Below are 26,123 nucleotides of genomic sequence, written 5' to 3'. Positions count from 1 at the left end.
GTTTTTACACCAAATATTCCTTGTGGTGTACAGCCAATGATATTTCAGCAAGATCTCTCACCCTTTCAATAGCAGCATGAAAGAGGCTACTGTGTGCTTCTCATGTCTTTTCTGAAAGGTTGATTTAAAAAGTCTCAATATTATCTCTGAGGAGTATATCAGCCTTTGAAACAGGGCTACGAACCAGGTAAAGCCTGGGGGAAAACAGCTGATACTTGCAGGCAGTTTTGTATTTCCAAAGGAACAACAGCTAGGAAATGATGACATTATTTTCTCTTATAACAGTTATTTAATATTTATATTAGAGTTGTACCCAAGGCCTCTGTGCTAGGCAGCATGTCGATACTCAAGCAACCCAAAGAGCACTTGGGCTTGGCCCTTGCACCAAGATGGCTCCTCCTGTGAGGGCCCAAATGCAACGCTCACAGCTGGAGAGAAAGCTTTGCTCTTTACAGCTTTTTCCTAACATTTGGATACGACCTTCAAACAGTAGTAGGAGATAACGTTACAGTAAGACAAGAAAAGTGCATTCTACCGGGCGAGCTTACTTCACCGCTGAAGTAACTACAACTGAAGACCGAAGTACCTGTCACCGCACGCGGGAAAAAGGAGCCCCGAGCGCCCGGCACAACTGCAGGGGCACGGCGAGCGCCTGCAACCCCCGCTAACGGCTCTTCGCCGTGTTGTGGGCGGTCCGAGGCCCCCTCAGCCGGACGGGAGCCCGCAGCGTCCCCAGGACGCGCGGAGGCTGACCGGGGCGGGGCGGCAGCGGGCCAGCGCCTTCCGGAGCGGACCGCAGCCCCACCGCCACTCCTCAGGCAGCCGCTGAGGGCCGCGGCTGGGGACGCCCCGGCCGCCCTGCCTCTGGCCCCTGCTTCGCCCCTTTGCAGGGGGCAAAGATAACCGAAAGATAACCTCCGCCCCCACACCTGCTCTCAGGGGAGTGGGGAGTGCGGGAAGAAGCAAGGCGGGAAATTCCCCCCTCATTAAAATAAGCAGCACCCACTTCGTTCCTCCTTGCTTCCCGGCCTGGTCTGACCCATCTACGCAGCATGCCCTAGCGCGGGGTCTTCTGAAGGAAACACTTACGTTAGACAGGCTGTTTCAAATGTTTAAGAGGGATTCAGAAGTGTTTGCCCCTTGCACACAGGCACAGAAAGGTGGGGCTTAGGTTTTATAGTGTCACTTATTTGGGGGGCGGGGGAAGGAAAAATAATAAAGAGAATGGTTTTGCTTCTGCTGAGAAATTGAATCATTAAACAGGAGAAGGGCTTTGAGGGAGGAAGATAAGGTTTCAGCCACAAGTAGCGAACCCCTGGGAGGAAAAAACCAACACAGAAAATGGACGGCAAAGGCTAAACACGTATCAATTGCGCACACAGTTTTCAAATTAAAGGTGTGAAAGAGACCCATCTTCTTAAAGTAAAACTTCAGTTTTATTTACGTTTTATTAGAAACATCGCACAGAGAGGCAAAGTCTTTCACAAGCACTTCTAACCTCGTTTATCTTTGGAAGGTTAGTTTCTCTGGCTATACGCTGTTAGGACCTTTGGTAGAGCCAAGCAGAGCACTGCTGCTGAGAGAAGTGCACGCAGCACCAGAAAGCACACTATATGAGTGGTCTTGCAGATATAAAGGCAAGTCAAGGTTAGCTAGGCAAGTCAATGTTTTCCAGGATTACAGTAAAACGAAGAGCAAAAAAGGCATGTCTGGATTTGGGTTTCTTCCATCACAGTTTTCAGTCCTCTCCACCACACAGGTTCAGCAGCGCCCTCTGGTAATCTCCTTTTGTGTCTTGCTGTAAAGCAAGGGAAGGAAAATACAAGTTACATATGAGGAAACAGTCACAAAATATGACAGCATATGCATTATATTCTAAACCTGTGGGACAGACTATGTTTCACAGTTAAAGCCTTGTCAGGTGGAGGAGACTATCTAGACTGAGTTTTACTTATGTGTGAATTGAAATTATTTATCATTCTTGCAATACAAATGCAAGGCCAAGAAGGGAGAGAAATTTTGGTATGAAAAAGAGTAACACAACAAAGGAAAGCTGAAGGACTCTATTCTATTCCTTCTCACCGATCACTGCCAAAATCATATGTCAAGTTCACTATTTGGAAAATTTGCTTATAATCTAAAAATGACATCTTCAGGAAAAGACTCTGGCTTAAGATTTTGACTCAACTTCATCTACACAAGGAAGAATGTATCATATGCTGTTGTGAGTAAAAGACTCGTTTTTAAACAGATGCACAAGCTCTTTACCTATGCCCCCAGTTAAATAAAACCTAGCACCTATAGCTCCTGCTCAATCACAGAAATAGACAAAAATCACTCTAGCTAAAAAGCCTACCTTTAGCTACTATCCTACTCTAGCTGAAAAGCCTTCCTTGGGCACTGAAATGAAAGGGAGCAGCAGTTTAGATGCTCTTCTTTCATTCAGCAATCACAAAGCAATTATGTTTTTTCTTTTCTTTTGGTCTGAGGATAGGGACAGGTGAACAGAATTTTCCTTCATAACACATCAGCTGATCGCACAAAGCCTACATATACTGTCAAGTGGCTACCAGGAGTTGTACCAGCTTTAGACTGTAAAGTTAAAGGTGGGCTTTTCAGTATGGATAACATCATATTATTCTCACTGCAGCCTCTAAAACACCTCCCATGAATTCTAATGGTATGATTAATCCACTGAAGACTGCTGCAAAGGTCTGTACAATTGATATAAAAAGAAAGTTGAAAAACTTACCTGGATGAAATAATAGAGAGATTTTCCATATTTCCTCTTGAATTCACTCTTAATTTTCAGCATGTCAACCTCGCAGCGGGAGACCATAATCCTGATCAGAACCTTGTCACGGGTTCCCTTGCCCTACAAGCAGATACACATTTAGAACTGTAATAGCTGAAATGCTTAAGAGGCCACTCTTGGTGGTAAGACAGCAAACTACAGGCAACTGAGATGTAGCAACAGAAGATACAATGAATTAAATCTTCTAACTAAGGTCATTATCATGATCCAGGAATTTGACCATGAACATACCTTTCTCATCAGCAGCGTTTGACCAACTTCCAGTCACAAATCTAGCTACTTAGACTGTAAGCAGCAGTTCTGGTTCACCAGGTCTTCCTGGTATTGCCTAATGCCTGTCACCAGGCGTTCTCTTTCATACCTTTTCTTGAGAAAATGTTTTGAGGCAAATTTAGTGTCTCATTTTGGCACTTCAATAAAGAGCTTTTCCTGCTATCAGCTCTTGGTTACCTGCTAAAGAGGTGTCCAACTTTGCTAATTATAATCAACTGATCTAATATAGATCATTATTATCACAGAATCACAGAATCGTATAGGTTGGAAAAGACCTTTAAGATCATCGAGTCCAACCATAAACCTAACACTACCAAGACCACCACTATACCATGTCCCTAAGCACCTCATCCAAAAGTCTTTTAAATACTTCCAGGGATGGTGACTCAACCACTTCCCCAGGCAGCCTGTTCCAATGCTTGATAACCCTTTCAGGGAAGAAAAATTTCCTAATGTCCAATCTAAACCTCCCCTGGTGCAACTTGAGGCCATTTCCTCTCGTCCTATCACTTTTTACCTGGGAGAAGAGACCGACCCCCACCTCTCTACAACCTCCTTTCAGGTAGTTGTAGAGAGCAATAAGGTCTCCCCTCAGCCTCCTTTTCTCCAGGCTAAGCAACCCCAGTTCCCTCAGCCGCTCCTTATAAGACTTGTGCTCCAGACCCTTCACCAGCTTCGTTGCCCTTCTCTGGACACGCTCCAGCACCTCCATGTCCCTCTTGTAGTGGGAGGCCCAAAACTGAACACAGTATTTGAGGTGCGGCCTCACCAGTGCCGAGTACAGGGGCACGATCACTTCCCTAGTCCTGCTGGCCATGCTATTTTTGATACAAGCCAGGATGCCATTGGCTTTCTTGGCCACCTGGGCACACTGCTGGCTCATATTCAGGCGGCTGTCAACCAACACCCCCAGGTCCTTCTCTGCCAGGCAGCTTTCCAGCCACTCTTCCCCAAGCCTGTAGCGTTGCATGGGGTTGCTGTGGCCCAAGGGCAGGACCTTGCACTTAGCCTTGTTAAACCTCATACAATTGACCTCGGCCCATCGATCCAGCCTGTCCAGGTCCCTCTGCAGAGCCTTCCTCCCCTCAAGCAGATCAACACTCCCACGTAACTTGGTGTCATCTGCAAACTTGCTGAGAGTGCACTCGATCCCTTCGTCCAGATCATTGATAAAGATATTAAACAGAACTGGCCCCAACACAGAGCCCCTTATGAGACCCTTCCCTATATTTCCCTATACCAGATGCATCTGAATAGATGGTCTAGGCTTGTTACTGTTAAAGAATGCTTTTGAACAACACTAAGTCATTGTTAATTTATTCACATGCCAGTCACACATCATATGAATAAAAGTGCCTAAGGAATAAAAATTTGATGAAACAATGGCAAGAAAAAAATGAGTAGAAAGAAAGAACAGTCTTCCCCACCTTCATGGAATCATACAGTCTGTCCGCAAAATACAGCTGCTTGTTCTGAATGCACTGGACTGAAGAGAGAGATAAGAATAGTTAAACATTCTGCCCATACATGGAATAGCAGAACACAGAATCTTGGAGCCATTTTTAAAAGACATAAGTTTTCACCAAAAGTTTCTCCAACAGGGGACATAGAGAAATTATTTTTACCTGAGTTGTTACTTAGAAGTTGTTTGGCTAAGCTTGTGATTGAACCACAAATGCTTACAATCTGAGAAAGTATTTCCCTCCATCACTAGTATCATTTCAGAATGCTAGCCCTCCTCCACACACACAAATCATTCTTCCACTTCTATAAGCAACCTCTTTTCTGAAAACACTCGTTGTATGCTAATCCAAATGGAGAGGTCTCCCTTTCAAGGCTGAGCTCTGTTTATTCTCCATTTGCATTACAGAGCTCTCAGTTCACCCTTAGTCTGAAATGGATTTTCCTCTTAAAGAATTTCCTCTTAAACTTGGCGACATCCTTGTCATCTTCATCTCATGCCACAGTTACCAGCCTTACACCCTGCCTCCCCATTTCAGAGAATTTGGTGCCAAATCAGCTCTTTTATTAGCCTCTAGCATCCTCCACTGCCCATCTTTTCCTCTCACACACACACACTTTTCTCTCTCCAGCCTATGTCTATACTGAATACTTAATGTGTTCAAGCTACAATTCTAACCTTTTTGTTTGTTTGGGGAAACAAACATTAAGCCTCTGTATCAAACAAAAGTGGAACTAACAACAGATCACAAAACACATGCATTTTTATTTTCAGCTGGAAAGCAAGGTTTATATTTTGCAGAGGGCAAAAATATGCTACTTCTCAAGACCTGTAATATCCTAAAATACACTAGTGGATCCAATAAGGCCAGCATGACCACTTTATTTCTCATCCAGCAACACAGAGGAAGCTGGGTGCTATCCTTATCACGATACACTGCAAGAGCACTGAAAAGATCCTATCTAAAGATAGTCTTTACTTCAGGGTAACTCACCAAGATTAAGGAAGGCATTCTCCAGATCTCCCTTAACCTCCTTCTTGATGCTCTCCAACATATCATATGGGCTGTAGCTCTTGTACCTGTCAAACACTATCACAAGAAAGAAAACAGGTGAAATCAAAACCAGACCATGAACTGGTAAAAGTAACCACCCAAATCAAAAACCGAGACAGCAATACAGAGATGTATGATTAAAAAAATCTATCCAAGTCCTTCTGAGAACTTTATCTTAAGTGCAGCCTAAGTTTGTCAGCTTATAGTAAAGTTCCCATGCTATGGCCTTTTTGTTTTCACAGAATCACAGAATCGTATAGGTTGGAAAAGACCTTTAAGATCATCGAGTCCAACCGTTTTCCTTGAACACCTCCTCCATAATCTGGTAAAATACCATCTTAATCCTGTACTAGTATTTTTGAAACAACAGTGATGTAGTACCTGAAAATAAAAGTCTTCAAATGGCTTTCCCATGTGCTTTTTACAGCAATATCAGAGTTGCTTTTGAGAGCCTTCACTGTCAGATTTAAACACATGATATAGCTAAGCTACCCTAGGACAGAGGGAAAAGCTAAAGGACTTCTCAAGGTCTCCTGCAGCCATGTTTTCCAGATTTGTAACGTTTTTGATCTCAGTGTATGTGACATATAATTGAGCAGTTACACCTGCGTAAAAGAGAGCTCTACACACGTTCAAACTGTGAGATTAACACATCCACAGAAATAATGACATTTTTTGAAAAAAATTAACAGCTTGGACATGAATTAAGATTTATGAGATCTCCTATGTTTTATGAGTGCTTTTCACACTCATTTCAACTATATCTGGGACAAAATAGTTACCACTTCAGTATAGTTTTCTCTTACAGGAAAAAAAATAAATCTGTCTCTTGAATACTACCTTTCTGCAGGTGGGGGACACTTCTTTCAGTCATAATGTTGATCCACTTGGGGACATCAGTTCCCTTTCTCTTCACGCCAGCATCATAGAGCTCCTGGGGTTAGATTGAAAAGCAAAATAATGAAAATCAGCAGTTACACAAGAAGCCATTGCAAATTTATACAATTTCCTTACTGGAAAACAAGCACTACTGGAACTGTGTCAGTGAGAGACACACAGGGAGAAACACAAAAGGACACATGGTTGGGCAGACCACCAGGACAAGATCCACAGATCTTATCTGAAACTAAGACTAATTACTTTGTATTTATTCCTGTCTACAGGTTTTACTCTGTATTTAGCTCTGTTTACCTCAGCAGAACTGCTCAACAGATACAGATGTAATAAGACAGATACAGAGGTAATAAGCAAGCATTAGTAGCCGCTAAGTTCAATGATGCTTCTCGCAATCTTACACAATTACTTGGTTGCAACCAGTCTTCGCAATGTGTGTGTTTCCTTTTGTTAAAGGCTCTCTTTCTCAGTATGCCCAAAGGAAATACCAGAGAGCTTCTGTATAGGTACTAGTGGGTAAGTAGCCCGTGAAAACTGATAACTGAAGGTATCAGGATTGCAAGTGGCAGATAGCTTGACAGCATGCAAATGTGACTGTGCAAGACAATCTGAAAATATACACACCTACTTTCATAAATGCTTCTCGCTCCCATAGTATCTGTACTTTCAATATCCCCAAAAGCTTGATCAACTTAAGACATTTAATGGTCATTACCAGCACTTACCCTAGCATCTTGGTCAATCAGCTCATAATCAATCACAGAGGTATCTTCACACCTTTTGCCCTTCAAACAAGAACAGCAGTATTTAGAAGAGGTTTAATAGACAGTAAGCAGTTTGCTATATGCATATTCTTTTCTCTTTGATTTTTTAAATCTGAATTTGCTAAATGAGTAACAGTATGCTCTGTCCCCATTATGAAGCTGCTGCTATGAATGCTGCATTTCTGTCAAAATACTTTGCCCTTCAACATTTGAATATTTTTTTTCCCCCAAAAGACAGTGAAAATACAAGGAAATTTAGAAGTTAATCAGAAATCCAATTGTTTTACTGGCAGCCATCAGTCAGTTACCAAAGGGCAGGCACATTAGGAAAAGTGGAAAAATATGACCAGACCTACCTTGGCCAGGGCAACCATTAACTTGCGGAAGTCACCAGATGTGTCTGATATAATGTCCTTTTCCAGTTCTGTCTTGTACACTAGAAAACAAAAAATTCTTTTCAAGTAAATGGTGTCCTACAAATACTCCTTTACAAGAAGAACAGCTGCTAATTACTGTGTTTTATGCACACAAACAGCTACAATCTAAATCACATGTGGAAGAGAATGAAAACAAATGCATGCTTGCATACAACAAAACCAACATTGCTACCAGCTAGTCATGAGAGTTCCCATACAATCAAAGTCTGTCATGGAAAGATAACAGGAAAACCTGAGACTATTAAAAGGAAAGGAATATTGTTTTAAGCTCAATATCCTGTTAGGTCGTTCTTAGCTACCAATGAATGTTTGCTTGTTTGATAAACATAGCATTTAGGCCTTCTCCACTCGTGGATTTACGACTGGACAACTGCAATTACAAGTTTAATGCAACAGACAAAAGCTGTTATGATAAATCAAAGGAATGCTGTGTGCAATTCTGGCCTGGGGTCTAAACATTTTCATTGCTTTCTAAGTGGTCATACTCTATATTGCTACAAAATCACATCCTCTCTTCTTTTCAGCAGCAACCTAATCTACAGCAGCAACATTCTCTTTGCTGACACATATAATTTTTTTTTTATACTGGCCATTAAGACTACATTGGTTTTGCTTGTCCTTTTTGACTTAGCCAGCACCTTACCTGAATTGCTTGACAACTATTAAGCATTAGCACATGGCAATTTTCTACATTTCAGTCTATTTGTGGCGAAGCTCAACTCTGAAGCTCAGGGAAACAAACAAGCATTGGACAGCTGCACTACTGAATTGTGATAAACCCAACCAGAATGGCCAATATAAAAATATAAGGAATATTAAAGGAAAAGTAATATTTATTGAGGATGGATCTTAGATCACTCTTATATCTACTTATAATCAACTAAGAATTATAGCTTCAATCAGATAACGTGCTTTAGAAAAGTTGAAAAACAGAATATATGCTTTTATGAAGTTTTCTTTCATGTCTTTTCTGGCAGGTCTAACAAATAAACTTATAAGCATGCTTCAGTAGATTTCAGATTCACCTACTTATTACATAATTGATCCTAGAATCCATAAATCTAGCATCTTTAATTCTGTCACTATGCACAGATTGCATGTAGCTTACAAAAAACCTCATTTAGACACAACTTACATGAGTAGTAAATGTTCTCCAATTTGTTTGCTACCAATCAACAAGATGAAACTATATAAACACACACAAATATCCAGGACACCAGTACAAAATAGTATCTTATGTCCAACTGTCAGACAATCAAAGCAGATGTTGTGTAAACGACTCTAATAATCAAATTCACACTGAAGGGAACTTATTGAAGTAACAGTGTAAAAACGTAGTACATTGAAACTTTCAAAGTAACTTACTTTCCCTGTAGACTCTGTTAATTTCACTAAGCTCCTGATTTGTTCGTGAGCAGATGATTTCAATGAGTGTGTCTTCATCGGTTCCCAGACCCTGCAACACATATATGATTCAGTTAGGTGAAATGAGCAGGCATGCTTGAATGGTTTAAAAATATTTTACAGACATCTCCTTTCTCCCACTCTAACAGTTTCACACCATTCAGGGATATTTTTTGCTAACTGTGCCTGAGAAACCCCAGATGGAACATTTTTAGTTGCCAAATACTACTCCAATAGCTCTGAGATCCTGTAGATATTATCTCTGGGCAACGTGCATTTGCTGTGAGTGTCTGCAACCCTCAGTGGCCTCCCCACCAGCATAACTGGATGAGATCAACTTATCACAGCCCATGTGTGATTGTTTTCTGTCCACTGAGAGCACAGGAAGAAAATCCGATTCTTAGCATGCAAATGGGCAGCAATCAACTTGTTCTTCCCTGCTTTTCTTCCCCACCTCCCGCCATACAACTTCTCCACTATAAATGCAAAGGCAAGGATGACACCATCATTAGCCTTGGCCTTATCTTCAAGTCAGCAAAGATTTAAGCATGTTCTGAATTTCTAGCAATAAATAGCCCCTCTTGAATTGTCCATATTTTCCACGTACTTCACAATGCACAAATACAGATGAAACAATGTTACTATTAGCTATATTAAGAAATAAAAATTTATTTAGTATAATAAACCAAATATTCAGATTTTATATATTTTTGAACAAACTGAATGAATTGAGAGGTCTTACATAATATTTAAAAGCCACTTTTGTGATCAAGGCCAATGAAGAATCAGTACTTTGAACTAAGCTGCATTACTACTGTTTAAAAAGTAATATAGGTATTAGTACTATAACAAAAATACGAACCACATCAAAACGAATGAGCTATCAATTAAACGCTATAGTAACTCAGATACTCCAGAATAATGTGACTTGATCAATGTGCTCTAAACCTTGTTCAGTTTTTTTATATAAACAGCCAAATTAAAAAAAAAAAATTAAAAATTGCTAACACCACTGCAATATTCTTGCTCCTGGAGAAAGACAGGAGACTCTGAAGGACAGGCTCAGAACAGAAGACTAACTTGGATGAGCTAAAGGTGCTTCTCTCTGAAGTGACTAAGGATGTCTGTGTTGCTAGTTGGTAAAGCCATCTGGCAGCCAGATACGTCAATATTTTGAAGATAAACTTTTTAAAAAATAGACTCCACTGGTGAGTTTTTCATTCTGTTTTGTTTCTTACCTACCAATGAACATGTTCATGCTAATCTCATTACCCTCATCTGCCAGCATCACCAGCAGACAGAAAAAACTCTTATGCCTCCTCTGTTAGGATGCTGTTTAAGCCCATCTATAACAACGTCATTTTGTACGTGGCAAAAATGGGCATGGTTTCCACAGGACTCCAGGACGAGTCTGCTGGGTAACATCTTGGGAAAACTTCTCATGCTGCAGTCTTTCACATGTGGAAAATGGAAGTAATTATGTGGAAAACTACCCTCTTGGAAAAAGTGTCTCTATTGAAGGAAAAAAGAAAGCAAGGACTAAAACCAAGCAATTTTATAAAAATGGCTCACAGCTAAGAGAATTAGGAAAGCTTTCCACAGAGTAGTTCTAATAGGTATCTGGGGAAGAAATGAAGGCTAACAAAATTCAAGATTTTCTAAATATTTTTTAAGTATTTCGTAAGAATGTGTACCAGAAAAATAATTAACTCCTCAATGATAACTTTCCTTTACCCAACTTGGATTCCCATGTCATAGCTTATTATGCCCTATGTATGAAATCAAACTTAAGCTCAGGCAAATTCAGAACATTAGACTAGGCGCTTGGGAGCTGGGAATAGCTGACCTATGGAGAGAACAGAATATTCTTCATTTGTGGCTACTCTGAGGTAATGGCTTGGTCTTTGGGCTGTAAATACAGCATAAATGCTATCTAAGTATACGGTCATCCTAAATATAACATATCAGATGTAAGACATTAAAAAAAAAAAACCAAACCCAACAAAAAAACCAAACCCAAACTAACCTGATCCACAGTAAATTATGGATAGCATCTACTTAAACCAGAAGAGGGCAGCACCTGATTACTCAAAGAAGGGATTTGGCCCATAATTAAAGAGTTTCCATCTCCATACTGGGTTGGTTTTTTGGGTTTGGGGGTTTGAGGGTTTTTTGGGGGGGGGAGGGTGGGGGGTGGAAGGGGTGGTTTTGTTTGCTTTTTAACTCCTTTTTCATGGAATGGAGAAATTATAAATTTTTTTTGTCTTGTTCTGAATTTTAGCAGACATTTTAATACTTGTTTTTTAATTATTTTTTTAAAATTAAACCTGATCAAGAACATTCAGAATTTAAGTGATGATTACAAATACAAATTCCCAAACCTTAGCTTGCTTAGAAAGGTGAATGAACTGGCATGAGCACCTCTCAAAGTCTTGTTTCTGTGGCCTACAGAGTGGGTATTTCTAAACTAGCTATTCTAATCTATTCCATGCTTGCCTGTGATTGTAGGGGACTGAACACAGTGACTCACTGTTGCACCATTTCTCCAAAGACTGCTTTCGATGCCCCATCTTCCTCCTCCTTGTGTTCTACACAGACGCAGGTCTAGTACAGGATGTTCTTTCAAGATCAGTGATATGACCCAGTAACTGGAAACTACTGTTTAAGCCTATAAATGCTAGCAGAGGATTTAATGGCTCCAGCTAACAACTGCTCTCTTAATGGTTTTTTGTATTATGAACCTGTATATTGTTTTTAAGAGCAGTCAGCAAAGCAGCAACCAGGCAGAGCAGCCTATCAGTTATTCCTGACCTGATGAAAATTATTTTTTTCCTTAAAGAGAGGATTTAATTAACCGTTTAAAAATCACATGGTTCCAGAATTTCTCTCATTTTGGATGCCTTGCAGCTGGATACTTAAACTGTAGTAGTAAAAAAGTAATAATCAGTGGACATGTTTGAAAACTGTAGCCTTGGATATGAAGTTCATACTCATTCTTGAGACAGCAACATCAGACTAAAATAGTTAAATTTCAAAACTCATTTACCTTCATGGCAGCTTTCAATTCAGAGGCATCATACTGTGCTGGTGTCTTCAGCAAGCCCAAGATCACTGCCTCCAAATGACCTGACAGAGCAGACTTGAGCGCTGCAGAAAGTTCCTGTAAAAAAGGAGGGATGGTGGAAGAAAAAAATTAAAGCTCACTTCTGATCTCCAGAGAATTTAGCCTGTAGTGCTTTAAGTCTCCAAGCCTGCAACAGCGTTTCTTACACAACTGACAAGGAAACAGAACATAAAGAGCTTTTCTTTTGTGAAAGCCTAAGAAAGAAATTAGGGCAAAGGAATTTTTTCTCATCCTTTGAAATTAAGAAGAAATCCACTGGTGGCTGACAAAGTGCTGGGAAGCACAGTGCAGACACATCTGAACAGCTCCACTCCAGTCTTGCAGCACTGACACTTTGTTGGAGCTAATAAGCACAGACGGATCTGAGTTTGACTCCCTGCGGTCAGCGCTTCCCCATCATACTCCCATAGTTTTCCCAGTAGCACTGTATTATTTGTGTTCTTCCTGTTATCCCAGCCCTTACTAGCTGAGGCATCGGAAATTTGACTGCACAGTTATTCCACTGTACAGGCCCAGTTCCCAAACAGCTAGCCGAAGAGAAAAAATCATCCCTGAGCACAGAAAATTATCCCTGTCTTCAAGGAAACTATCAGAAGAGTGTAGCCAAAGTCTCTATTGTTAATTGTCAGTCAATCCTAGAGAAAGAAACAGTCAGGTATGCTCACTTCACAGGATGCATGCAAATCTGTAGCAAATAAAGTCAGAGGCATGTCCTCTTTTATGGGCTTCAGATGCAACTTGAATAATGCTAATTTATCAGCTTCATTGTAGCGTAGTTACAAAGTTGAAATCCCTGGGATCAAGTCTGAGGTTCACACAGATTAACGTATTCCCTAAACCGAAGTTAAGTCTGTAGCATTCAGAAGGGAATTGCTGCATTTCAATTGCTGGTTTCTACACTAACAATGTGTGAGCTTGAGGGGCAGGAGAAAAGGGGGTAGAGAAAGTGACCTCAGCAAAATTGCAGAGAAGTTTGTACCAGAGACATAAAGAGCCAAGACACTTAATTTGTTTCCAGAGTCTTCCATTTAATCCAGGCCACTAATATATGCTAACGCTGTATGCACTTACTGCATGGATTGACCAAGAGAGTGAATGGGGGTTTTGGGCATCTAGCTGCTTTAGTCTAAAAAACATTTTAGTACACTAACTCAGTTTTGGATACAATGTTCCATGATTTATTTGTGTGAAAACGGGTTCTTCAGACATCAGCTGAAACAGCAAAGGTACCGCATGTCTCTATGATAAATTTTAGGACAATGCCATGAATTTCAATTAGCTGAGTGAAGTTTTTGCAATCTTTGCACTTTGGCGTGAAGGTTGAAGGAAATACAAACCACTACGGTAGGATTTACCAAAATAACTGCAACAAAACACCTCAAACTGAACCAAGCACCTGCCCTCATATTAGCAGGCTTCTGGAGAACTAAGGTCTTCTCCCCCTGCCAGGAAAGCAGGGTCTCCACTCCGCCACTCTTTGCCGTGGCTAGGAGCGCTCTAAGAGAGAAGAGGGAAGCAGATAACTGACAGATATCACTAATTAATAAATAGCAAGGAGAAAAGGTTTTGCTAAGTGTTCCAAATGAGCACCTGGATATCAGTAGTTCACTTCAAAGTCAGAGATTGTTGGCAGCAGTTAGGACTGACCAGACACATAGGAAGACACACTGGAAGACACACATGCAGAACCCCCAGTATTCACTGGTAGCTCCATTAATGCTGGTGATGGGGAAAGATTGCATAGATCAAACACCATTCCTCAAGATTACCAATAGTTTCCATTAAACACAGCTCAACTCAAAGGAATGAAAATAGAGGTAGATCTGCGACTTTTTAAAATTATAATGATCTCTTGAGAAATCCTGCAATGCACAAAACAAGTAGCCTAGTACAACACAACACATTGCCAAAGAAATCTGCACAACCCATTGCCAAAGAAAATCATGAGATACAGTCCCTAGGAAGATACACCTACATGTCTTTTCATATCCCACCTCCTCCTCTCTTGCCATTCACTTGTTTATTTCACTCAGTGGTTTCTACTGTAAATTTCCATTGTTTCTAGAGACTGTTTTATTCTTTGGCACTTGTTAAACTTGATAAATTCAGTTTGCTCTTGGGTCACAGCAAGGAAAAAAGGTGAGAGAGAAACAGAAGAAAAAAGTTGCAGATTTTCTTGACTGTGCATTTTTGTGGTCACGCAAGACATTTAACAAAGCTTTAAGTGACACATTTCACTACTAGGGTCCACTTATATGCACGATTCTCCCAGTGCCCACGGGCCGTGACCGCCAGGGTGCAGACGTGTGCACACATGCATGCATCCAACTTGTGAGTGCTTCTGCATGTGCCTGTATCAGCCATGCATAAAAGTTGGTGAATTTTCAAAATTTAACTCTAGATTTACATTTGGTATCAGATGAGCATTCTGGGCTGCTACTGGAAGACTACCATTTCGGGTCTGGCAAACCTGAAAGAGATTCATTCATCATAATCCTAACTCTATACAAGTTTCCTCTTTTTCGTGGGCATAAAACTTCAATTATGGCAAGATTCTCAAAACCTCAAAAGTCAAGAAATCAAGAGAACAGCTCTTGCCTTCCAGATAGCAAGACTCATTATGCAGAATTCTGCACACATTTTACAGATTCAACAGAGCAGTACCTAAGGTATTTCTGACAGTATAATATCTAGTGATTGTCCAACTCATTGTATCACTTCGTTCCACATCTGCAACATTTGTAGCACAACTGACTGCAGTCTTTTCTCATTTAAGCTAGCTCTGTGAACAGAAACAGAATACTTCCCTTATGCTGAGTTGTCTTTAACAAAAAAACCCAAAACCAAACCGAAATAAAAATGAATCCCCTAAAGCATCTCCCTTTCACCTTTTCCTTCAAACTGAGGCATTGGATCAGTGAAAAGTCAATGACTTTTCACTATCATTTAGCATATTTCACCAGGGAATCCTGTGGCTGGCTGGCTGATATGCCACCCACCGTGATTTCTGGAGGTGCTAGGAAACCACCGTCTCAAACATATTTCAGTCCCAGTTGTGCGTACTCAACAAATTTGGAAGTCCCACCAGTCCTAAACTGTGACACATGGACAAAGTAGACACATCTTTAATTTCACTGAAAAGATAAACCAAATAATACTTATCTCCAGTTTACACCCAGTTAACTGTGAAACATGCAAGCCCTGAAAAATCTAACTAACAAGAAAAATATTCAATACTTGGTATTTCTTCATATTTTGCTACCTTTTTGGTTCTCCTCTGATAGGCAAAAGCAATATCCTGCCTCTGTTCATTGCTGCGGTTTGTCAGGATGTTGATGATGGTGACTTCATCCACACCTACAAAGACATAAGACAAAGAGTTAAAGAAGCTTTCTTGTTACTGTTCTCTTTGTACTAATATGTTCTCCAACACTCAAAACATAGCATATGTGCTGTCTGGAGCAGAGCTAAACAGCTCTCATTAGTTAGTATATGTCACGTCCTGGCCTTGGAGAAAGGGCAACCAATTACAGCCCAAATTTTTGATGTGATGCAGATCTTTGTGTACACAGGCATGTATACACCTCAACAAAGTGTAGTTTGTGACCAGCTTTGCTACTTCTGTTTTCTGCTTCACTTGTGTGTCTGTCTACTTGTGTTCAAGTCACTCAGTAGTCTGTAAAAAGTTGCTCAAGAACACAGGCTTTAAAACTGACATGAACTTGTACTTACTAAAGCTTGCCCTGTCATTTCAGTAGTGTTTTCAATTAAGACTTCTTAATAAAGCAGTTATATTTTCTATTTAACCCATAGTCACTTAACTATCACTCCAAACATAAAAATGGGAAAACAAAACCGTACATTTCATTCTCTCAGCAGCTCAGAGGCTCAGAAGACAGAAGGGTTTTTTGGCACTGGAAGAACTACGTATGTGCTACTTTTTTTTTAAATCATCACTCGAAGATCCATGCTGAGTTTTAACTAGCAAGCCTAGAGGACTTGGATGCTCAAACTCCCAACCTATCTTTTAAATAAGTGAACTATGTATCAGTAAAGGTATAGTTTTAAGTGAAGTTTTCCAAATCCACGCACTTAAATGCAACTGCAGGCTGAATGCAAGGAGATCATTAAGATTTATTAGAAGTTAAAAGCCAAAGCATGCATCTAGGGTTAGATACTCTGGATGTCAATAGAACCTAATGCACACCACAGCTTTAGATCCTGTAGGGGTCATCAATGCAGGTCAATGCATACAGAGAAAAAGCTTTTATGTTGTACAGGAAGCAGGATTTCCAGATGTTCTTTCCTAAATACAGCTACTTGCTAATCTATGTTCTTTCCAATGCAGGCAGCATCTTGTGACTTTTCCACTTGCTCCTGCCTACTGCTACTAACTTGCACTTCAGATTCCCTCTTGTTTTCCCCACTTCACTTGCTGCTGTCAAACTGGATTCTCCTGACCTTGCATTCTTTGGACTGGCACAGTTCTTCCTCTGATCACCATTCTCATCTGCAGCTTGGTCTTGGCAACTCAAAAGATATCCCAGAGCCTGGTTGAACTGGAGGCTCTTGAGCTTCTTGAGATGAACCTGGAGCATCTGACTTACCTCTGTATTCTGTGATAGGGCTCTAACCCAATGGACATACAATTACCACACCCTGCAAACATCCATGTCTCTCAAAGCACTCTCTGCAAGGATGGCTACCCTCTGTTTACTCATATCAAGAGAAAAAAGCCAAACAAGCTGGATTTGTATTCCCTTAACTAAGCATTAAAGTCATATTAAATACTTTCTCTTACTATGAGAGCTTACAGAAACTGCCCTTGCAAGAAGCCAGTCTCCATTACTCAAAGGAAAATGCTTAGAAATGCAAGCCCCCGTGCCACAAGGTAAAACAAAAGAATTGCTAGCAACAGACACAGGAGCAGCCAGGCAGGGGGAGTTGGAGTAACAAACAAGAAAAACAGCGTGGCACACTGACGCTGAATGTATCCGAACAGAACTGAAAAGGTCAGCCCAGGTGCACTTAATGAAATGGTAGGTGGTTGAAATTTCCAAAGGCCTGGGTGAGGACAGACTAGCTTGCTCAAGTAAAATCTCATTTTGAATTTAATCTTCTTACTCTGTTTAAAATAGCAAACACAACTATGTTTTTGTAGGACAATTATAATCTTTTTCTCAGAATGCTTTGTAAGAAGATACAAGTGAAAGAATTTGAGTCCCCTTCCCAAATTCTCCAATGCACATCTGTGTCTATATCGCTGAATTCAGCCCCTAGGTAAAATGTCCGTTTGTATTTCATGTACATTATTGGTTAACCAAAGCTGTCTGTACATGCCATTCAAACACAGGTGGAGAATGACAGCACAGCTGGATGTAATGTCCAGACAATAAAGTCTTCCAGACAGAAGAGTTAGCACAGCTTATAAATGGATGGACAAAGGAGACAGCTAGAACAACTCTCATTGTTATGCTCCAATATCAAGCTAACCTCTAGCTATGCTGTGTAACCATTTGTTTTGAACTATTTTCAGACTGGCTGGATGAAGCTTAGAAGAGGCAAAACTATTTCTAAATATTGCACGTCTAATACAGTGCATATTCTTCTGCAACAGAAAGATAATGTATAACTAATTGTTTTTTCTGGTGAGTTGCATGCCAGGTTTTGAAGCAAATAGGCGGCTCTAATCTAGAGGTCAGAATAAGCCCAGAGTTTCGACTCAGGTCTCTCCATTTACTACAAGTATTACTAATAGCTTCTTTCACATTTGCACACACATCAGTGTAAATGACGATTTTTTGATAAAAAACAGAAAGTAGGGACTGTATCAGCAGCTAGTAGCAGGACTCGGATCCCTGCCAGAATCCATCTACATTTCTTTTCCTTATTACCCAGAGCAACCTCACAGCAACTTGAAACAAAGGACTGCAACAGATATTACAAAATTAATCATATAAAGTGTGAATGTTGCAAAAGACCCTTTTTAGCCCCTAGCTACAGAATCTAAAATGATGAGTCAAATTCAAAATTCCTTTCTCCCTCTTCACCACATTTTTCATGATGAAATACTGTACTTGATAGCCTCATGTCCTTAGCTCGTGCTGAGACAGACCTACATCAGTGCTCTTATTCACACAAGCTTGGCTTGCAGAAGTCAAAAGGCCCTGGAAAGCATCATATGTCTTAGTTACAAATTTTGGTTTGAAAACATGCTGACTGCGCGTTTCAGCCGTAATCTAATCCTGCACATTTTAAAGTGTTCCCATTTTGTAAAAGAAAACAAATTCTCCCAGTCTAGAAACGGCCACACACTGACAGACACACAGACATTGGGCCTTTCAGCTGTTGCAGGGCCACAGCATAAGCCAATGTCTTAGCCTTTTAATAAATTCTAGATTTAAACCATTCCTGGCATGCAAAAATGGCAAATAACATTTTCAAGTTTTATCACAATTGTGATACATTAGAAGCCCACAGATGACCACATCCAAGTTTCTTATTTGCACACTTTGTGGATGGAAGTATGAAGTTAACTCATTGCTCTGGCATTTAATGGAAAATAAGTACTTCACACTTGGGAATCGTGCTGCATCGACAGGATGCTGACTCACATCTGCTGAGGCGGGGTGGAGCAGGAGAGCAGCATTTTTCTTTGCTGCTCACTAAAATCTCTGGAAGTTTCAGGGTAATGAAACAAAAGTTGATTTCCAAATTTATTCTGGCTGGGCAGATTTTATCAGTGCATTTCTATCAGTGGGCAATTGAAAATCAGACATTGTGGCTCACAATTTTTTTTAAAACAAGAAAACTCCTTGCAGATGGAAATGTATTTGGGGCGGGGGTGGGGAGAAGTAGATCTTAAACTCACCCCCTCTGATTAATAACAACTTGTATTCTAAAGGAGGCAATCTGTTGCATTGGTAAGATCACAGTGCTGTGGCTCAATCAGCAAAAAAAGAGGAAATTAACATAATCAAAATGATCAGTTAGAGTTTTTAATTTTTTGGTTTAAAAGACAGCGTACTTGAATTTCCATGGGCCAAACCAACAGCACCAGCGTTATTCTGAACAAAATGGACGATATCGACAGCCACTTAACTTTCTAGGACGAGGTGAGAACAGAGCTAACATACTTTCATTTTGCAAGAGCTAGCATACATTCATTCAGCTCATTTACTGGAAGTCTGTTCTCTAAAACTTCATTTTCAAAGACAGCATGAACAGACTACCAAAAGCTATTTCTGTCCTAACAGCATCTAGGTACTACAGAGATCATCAATCTACATAAATGAAATGGGATTGCAGCTGGCCTCAAATTATTAGTGGGAGATGTACATGATGAGCCCTTGTGAGACCTCAACACCATTGTGTATCTGGTACCAACACAGTCCTAGGACTGAGCTCATGATCTGCAGTGTCTTACTTTCCTTGGATAAAACCCTGATCTCACTGGAGTCAAAGGGAAACATTTAGATAAAATAAGACGGTAATTTCAGCTCTGCTATTTTGCTTAGCAAGATTCCACCAAACCCAAACAATGTTGCAACAAGGTATTTCTTTACTGATACTATTAATATTCTGAATATGTGACTGATGCAGTTTGGTGGATTTCAGGCACTATCCTCCCCCACCAGCATGCCAGAAGATTTCCTCTAAACTTTCACTTCATAACATTAAAAACTCTGTTAAAAGGTATGGGCATGTTAGATATACTATATAAACAGTGAATTCAATCTTACAGAAGACCCCTGTTATAGTTTACACCTCATCATTGTTTTACCAATTTCTGAATATAATGAATTTATTATAGATGTATGTTCTAAGCACTTTCCTACAACAAACTTTTGTTCGAATTCTGCCAGTCATAGAATTAAAAAAAGTATACTATGAGACCTCAATAAAAGGTTGTGGTTTAGGTTGCAAGTAATTAACTATTCACAACCTAGTCTGACAATAAAATTATTTAACAAAGTATTTGAGACACAAAGTCACAATGCTAAGGAATAACTCTGAAACAGAAGAGAGACACTTCAACAGTCTTCTTTCCTACAAAGAATTGAAAGGAAACCTAACATATGCTGTTAGTACTCTTCTAAGTAGTTAGTATCTTCTATTTAGGCTCATATACTTGAGCTAATTTATACACAGGGCACAATGGAGCAGTGCACAGCAATTAAACAATCTCTTGTCCTATACAGCAAAAAGCCAACATTTACAAAGGACATGCTAAGGCACTAGATGAACTTGCTACTGAAAAACTAAATAGCATAAAAATGAAACCAGCATAGCAATGACATTTATTACGAAAGGAACGAGCCGGAACTGTAACAAGTTATTTGCATCACACAAACTCTAGGTTGAACTATTGCTAACTACAAACTGGTTTTATATCATCTAGAGCGATTTTCGCACATCTCCCTTTCTAGGCTGTTGGATATATATAAACCCCCTGCATTTAATGCAACTCCACTCAAAGCCCAGCAAAGAGCTGGGCAATATATTTGTGCAGTATAGTTTTTGAAGATAGATCTAATAAACACATCACAGTATTTCCCACAGATCCCACAACAGATAAATAGATGGCTAACCTCTGAGGAATTAATCTGAAGAGTGTGAACGAATGCTGGAATATTTAGATATTATATAGAGCAGAATAGTCAGACACTCTACCTCAGATCTTTGCCCTAAAACAAATATACAGCTGTTGTTTAGCCAGTAAAATAAGTTCTACCCATTTTACACACAATCACCAAAACAGAGACTCATGACTCTGATTCAGGGAGTTTGCCTTACTGGGAAACAACTGGATAATTAATTAGATGGTAACTTTCCAAACTGGCCCGCCCTGACAGTGAACATTGTACTTGCATATTGTTTATATAAAAATGCAGAAGGTATACATGAATGATTTTTCCCAAAGACTCCACGGGATGCAATTTCCATAGTACTGCTACAAAGGATACAATTTGAAAGACTACTTTGATGAGTGTGAAATACAGGCCCATTATAGCATGTAAAGACCTGGATTTTTGAAACAAAGAAAAGGCATGGGTTTCAGATACCAGGAGTCCTTCATCCTTTATAGAGTAAAGCCCCCAAAATGCTTGGTTCTTATGTCCATGGTTTTTTGAAACCGACCACCTCAACCACAAAAAGAGCTTGCATATGTATTTATAACCTGTTATATCCCTCTCACTATCATAAAACAAGATGAACAAGTCATTTTACTCTTTACAATTCTATGATAACTTACATTGCTTATTTCTACCTTCCGCATACAATGCAAACTAATTGCTAGAGAATCAGTAATAATTCCTAGGAAAAAGGTAGCTGCTGTGGTATGTACTGTTTGTTCATTATGAGTGTTATATTTTTCGCTCAAAAACTGTGAAGATATTTACCAGAAATATTTTAAAATGTTTTCTTGCAGAAGAATTTCCCTGCTGTCATGGTTTAACCCCAGACGGCAACTAAGCACCACACAGCTGCTCACTCAGTCCCTCTCAGTGGGATGGGGAAGAGAATCAGAAGGGTAAAAAGTGAGAAAACTCGTGGGTTGAGATAAAGACAGTTTAATAGGGAAAGCAAAAGCTGCGCATGCAAGCAAAGCAAAGCAAGGAATTCATTCACTCCTTCCCATGGGCAGGCAGGTGTTCAGCCATCTCCAGGAAAGCAGGGCTCTATCACGGGTAACAGTTACTTGGGAAGATAAACACCATCACTGCGAACGTCCCCCCCTTCCCTCTTCTTCCCCAGCTTTATATACTGGGCATGGTGTCATATGGTATGGAATAGCCCTTTGGTCAGTTTGGATCAACTATCCTGGCTGTGCCCCCTCCCAGCTTCCCGTGTGCCTGGCAGAGCATGGGAAGCTGAAAAGTCCTTGACTAGTGTAAACATTACGTAGCAACAACTAAAACATCCCTGTGTTATCAACACGGTTTTCAGCACAAATCCTAAACATAGCCCCATACTAGCTACTATAAAGAAAATTAACTGTATCCCAGCCAAAACCAGCATGCCTGCGCAGCTGTTTACATCACTGTTTGTAGAAAACCAATTCTTGTCTGGATGATTCAGAATTTTCATTTGGAAAAAAACCCCACGTATATTTTAGAGAGTTCACATTTTAGCAAATTTTCTGAATTAGCAGATGAAAATATCCTGTAACCAAGCATTCGAAGTGCAAAGAAACAGTACCTAGAAGAAGGGTCCTAACACTCTTGTTCTTTATTTCCCCCAGGAATACTTCCTTTGAGAGAGTCTTTATGGTGGACGATTCAGTATTAAAGCCATAAAGAGATTCTCCCCTTTAAAGCCACCTTCCCAAAAAAGCTCCTGGATAACAAGCTAATAAGCAGAGATAAGCTCAATCCTACAAACATGCAGGTCTATGAATAAGTTTCCCTATTATTTCTTCAAAGGGTTGGGAATTATCTTTCTAACGAAATGTTTCCATGTATCTTAAAACCAAACCAGCAAACTGCTTACCTTCGCTGGAAGAAAGTGAAAAAACGACATGAGCTTGGCTTTCCTGACTGGAAGAGCTTTTGTACTGCCTAGGATATTGCAATTTCCTTTTGCATTAATTAACAGCTTGAGTATTAAAATGTGTAAATTTGTACCTATCCTGAGAGTCTGACAGTATATCTGACATGTTTAGATTTGCCCTATAATCAGAGCTGTAAAAAATTACTAAATCTAGACAAAACTCTACATATACACAAAGCATCTTCTGCCAAACACAATGACATTTACTCCTCTCTTGCAAGAGGATTTTTTAAAATAAAAACAAACCATAAAAATGATTCAAAATCAAAACTGAACCTACTTTAATGAGCAGACAAGGGATTTCTCCAGTTAAATTAAGCAATCTTGCAAAAAGAAGCCTCATGCTTGTTAGGGAGGGGCAATACTTTACATTTTATAGCAAGTCAAACATGTGCTTTGTTGGCACTGATAGAAGACTCTGCATTTCTTTCTGATGAGAAACTGTTTGGCTTTTAAATTTCTCCCTCTCCTGACATGTAGGCAAAAGACTTGGCAGTTCCAGCCATGCCCAGCTGTTGCTCCTCTGGCCTGGAGGAAGTCGGGAGAGTGGCACACCCTTTCTTTGTTACAGAGCAGGACAAGGACAGAGGATCACTGCCCTGGGAGTACCACCAAGGTATTACCCCAGAGTTGTAGTTCATATTCCCCGTACTCCTGATTGTTTCAGTATGCCAGGCTTTTCCATACAGCTGCATCTCTCCCCTGCTCCATCATGGTCTCCTACCAGTCCGTGGAAGTGGTGGATCCTGGCACTGATATAAGGAGATGGAAGTCTACCTGAGAGCCTGGCTCAGAGAAGCAGAGGACTCTCTCCCATTGCCCTGCCCCTGAAATACTGCAACATCATTTCAGAAACCAGATTCTGTTGTTTCTAGGACTTTCTTTGACCCCAAATTAATACAAGATACATGAGCATTTAGTTCAAAACCCAGGAGAAAAATGTTCAAACCATCCCTATTCAGCTGTCTGGAGAGCTGAAAGGAAGAAGAAATGTCCAATCCAATAATCCAATAGACATCCATGATTCAGAGCTTGGTCCCAAATCACTGCCACAGAAGTTGACATTTTATTCTCAGTGGCAGAAAAGTAGTAGAATTTGAAGTACTGATGAGTCAAGAGAAAAACATGCACATTTTCAGTGATAACCTCCACAACTCTTGGCTGCAAACTTCAAAAGCATATTCAAAGCATGTGTTTACAGAGTTCAAAATCTAACTCAGTCAAGATTTCATCAGTGAGATCTGAGAAATCCAACACCTATTTTAGGTATCCTAGAGTAAGGATATTAAAATGTTGGTCTTGAGACACAGTATCTTTTTTTTTTTCTTCTGTTTTTCTGCACACCAGCATTCTATCTTACAAGTAGAATCAAAGCCACAGCCCATGTTCCTCACCTTTGGTCTTGATGGCTGTTTCCAGGGCTGCAGCATCCCGGTCAGCATCAAAATTTGAGTAGGCCTTAACTGTGGCATATGCACTTGGTGGGAGAGAATGCTAGAAGAAAAAGAAGAAAAACAAACAACCTCAAAGTTAAATCGTGTAATACTGTCCTTGCTGCAGTTAATAAAACATGTGCCTCTTGGTTAACTGGTATTTAGCCAAATTTTTTAATACAAGAACTACCATTGGGTATCTGTGAAAATGGAATTCTGCTAAGAGCCACCGAACTCTGTTCTCCTGACGTGTATTGTCCAGAAATCCACTCACAGCCATGCTTATTATAACAAAAAATACATACAAATAGATATTATATAAACCTAACACATTCCAAGTTTACTCACTAAATGTCAGTCTTCTAAAATCTGGAGTTTTCTGGCTAGATCTGAAGGAAATTGACTACAGAAAGCTAATTCAAAGAAAGTTTAAGTATCTGCCGTGAAAGTCTGAAGTATTTTAGATTTGAAGCCAATACTTTACTTTGGATTACAGGCTACAATTAAAAAAAAAAGGTAGAGGGAGATAGAAGATTAACAATGAGTAAGTCAGAACAAGTTTTGTGCCCTATCTCATGGACTTTAAAGGTAACACACACAAAAAAAATCTTTTTAAGCCTATCGTTCTAGAAAGCAGAAGTTACTCACAATCTCCGTTTTAAACTCTGTGCCTGCAGATACTTGGTTTAAGCAGCACAAGGCTAACAAAACAAAATGACATTTCAAATTACCTCTGCTAAGAATAATATAACTTGCAGGTAAGTTGCAGTTGCAACATTTTAGAATTTACCAGATTTTATCAGCTGTTCATTATTGTCCTCTCCTGAGGATTATAGCTTCAAACTGGAAGTCACCAGAATAGAGATTGAACTCTTCTCAGCTGCTTCACTGTAAGCTAACAGTTTAGCTTGTATCACCTCCTATGGGCAGGTTAAACTAAACCACAAATTTTCATATAAATAGCTGAGAAATATTCACAAATCCCACGCTGCTGAGTTAAATTTAGAGACCTAAACCTCTGTCAGAAAGGTGTAGTGACTAACACCTGAAATTGCCATAGCTGTTCCTAAGTGAATGAATGAATAAGCTTTCTTGGTACGGATCACCGGAAACTTCTGTTTCAGTCCTCAACTCCAACAGAAAGCTGGGTTCATAAACAGGACTAAGCTATCTTAATATCCCTGGAGGATCTTTTTACATGCAAATTGTTAAAAGGAGGACAAATTTTAACTAAAAAATTCCACGGTTTTTAACTGCATTTGACTCTATCCTGCAGAGGTCACACTGTCCTGAATCTGTATTCCTCTGGCAGCAACCACTGTGCCTTCTGGAGACAGTCTGTGTTATGCCGTGGAGATGGGAAGTCAAAAAAGCACCGATAAACTGAACCATTCTTTCTTTTGTCTCTTACCATCAGCTCAGTCTAGCAAAGTGGCCTCAGTTTGGCCCACGGACACACCACAAAACACAGCCTTTCCTGTTAGTAAGGCTAACAGGAATTTCGCAATTGCTAACAGAAACAGTAAATGGAGATGTGCAATGCAGCCTCAGAGAAATCTGTGTGCCTGAAAGATTCCTAAATCAAAGCCCAGTAGCAGCAGTGCCACATGATTGTGTATATCTAACTAACCAGCACTCCTAGATAATCTGAAGCAAGTCACCTGGTGAGTTTAGCAGAGCTGCGTACCTCTCCTTCCACCCAGCTCGAAGTATTATCTGAGTCATTTGGACAGAGTATTTTACTGTAAGATGATATCATACACTGAGGAAAATACACAGCATATTTGCAATTTGAGAGCCATCTTTTCCGCTGTCCTTCCACCCAATGCATGCAACAAGTTGGAGTGAGATCCCCTGACACTGGTCAAAAGGCCCAGGAAGCGCTGCACACGTATGTATATCCAGGAAA

At 40.0% G+C, this 26,123-nt stretch overlaps 1 protein-coding gene across 1 annotated transcript in view; it reads right to left on the bottom strand.

Moving 5' to 3' along the window:
* Positions 1 to 1,414: 1,414 nt before the first annotated feature.
* ANXA2 (annexin A2) overlaps positions 1,415 to 26,123 on the bottom strand; it is a 32,586-nt gene continuing 7,877 nt past the window's right edge. Inside the window, exons 3-13 of the mRNA XM_075505814.1 lie at positions 24,176 to 24,275; positions 15,490 to 15,584; positions 12,150 to 12,263; positions 9,065 to 9,155; positions 7,619 to 7,698; positions 7,224 to 7,283; positions 6,445 to 6,538; positions 5,545 to 5,640; positions 4,516 to 4,574; positions 2,753 to 2,875; positions 1,415 to 1,798 (exon numbers count right to left, since the gene is read on the bottom strand). Of these exons, the coding sequence (XP_075361929.1) occupies positions 1,739 to 1,798; positions 2,753 to 2,875; positions 4,516 to 4,574; positions 5,545 to 5,640; positions 6,445 to 6,538; positions 7,224 to 7,283; positions 7,619 to 7,698; positions 9,065 to 9,155; positions 12,150 to 12,263; positions 15,490 to 15,584; positions 24,176 to 24,275 (972 nt within the window). The 3' untranslated portion in view covers positions 1,415 to 1,738. The remainder of the gene's footprint in view (positions 1,799 to 2,752; positions 2,876 to 4,515; positions 4,575 to 5,544; positions 5,641 to 6,444; positions 6,539 to 7,223; positions 7,284 to 7,618; positions 7,699 to 9,064; positions 9,156 to 12,149; positions 12,264 to 15,489; positions 15,585 to 24,175; positions 24,276 to 26,123) is intronic.

The sequence above is a fragment of the Mycteria americana genome, chromosome 6 (assembly GCF_035582795.1).
Source record: "Mycteria americana isolate JAX WOST 10 ecotype Jacksonville Zoo and Gardens chromosome 6, USCA_MyAme_1.0, whole genome shotgun sequence".
NCBI classification, from domain to species: Eukaryota; Metazoa; Chordata; class Aves; order Ciconiiformes; family Ciconiidae; genus Mycteria; species Mycteria americana.
The sequence above is the reverse complement of the archived record's forward strand: the minus strand, read 5'-3'. Positions and strand labels throughout refer to the sequence as shown.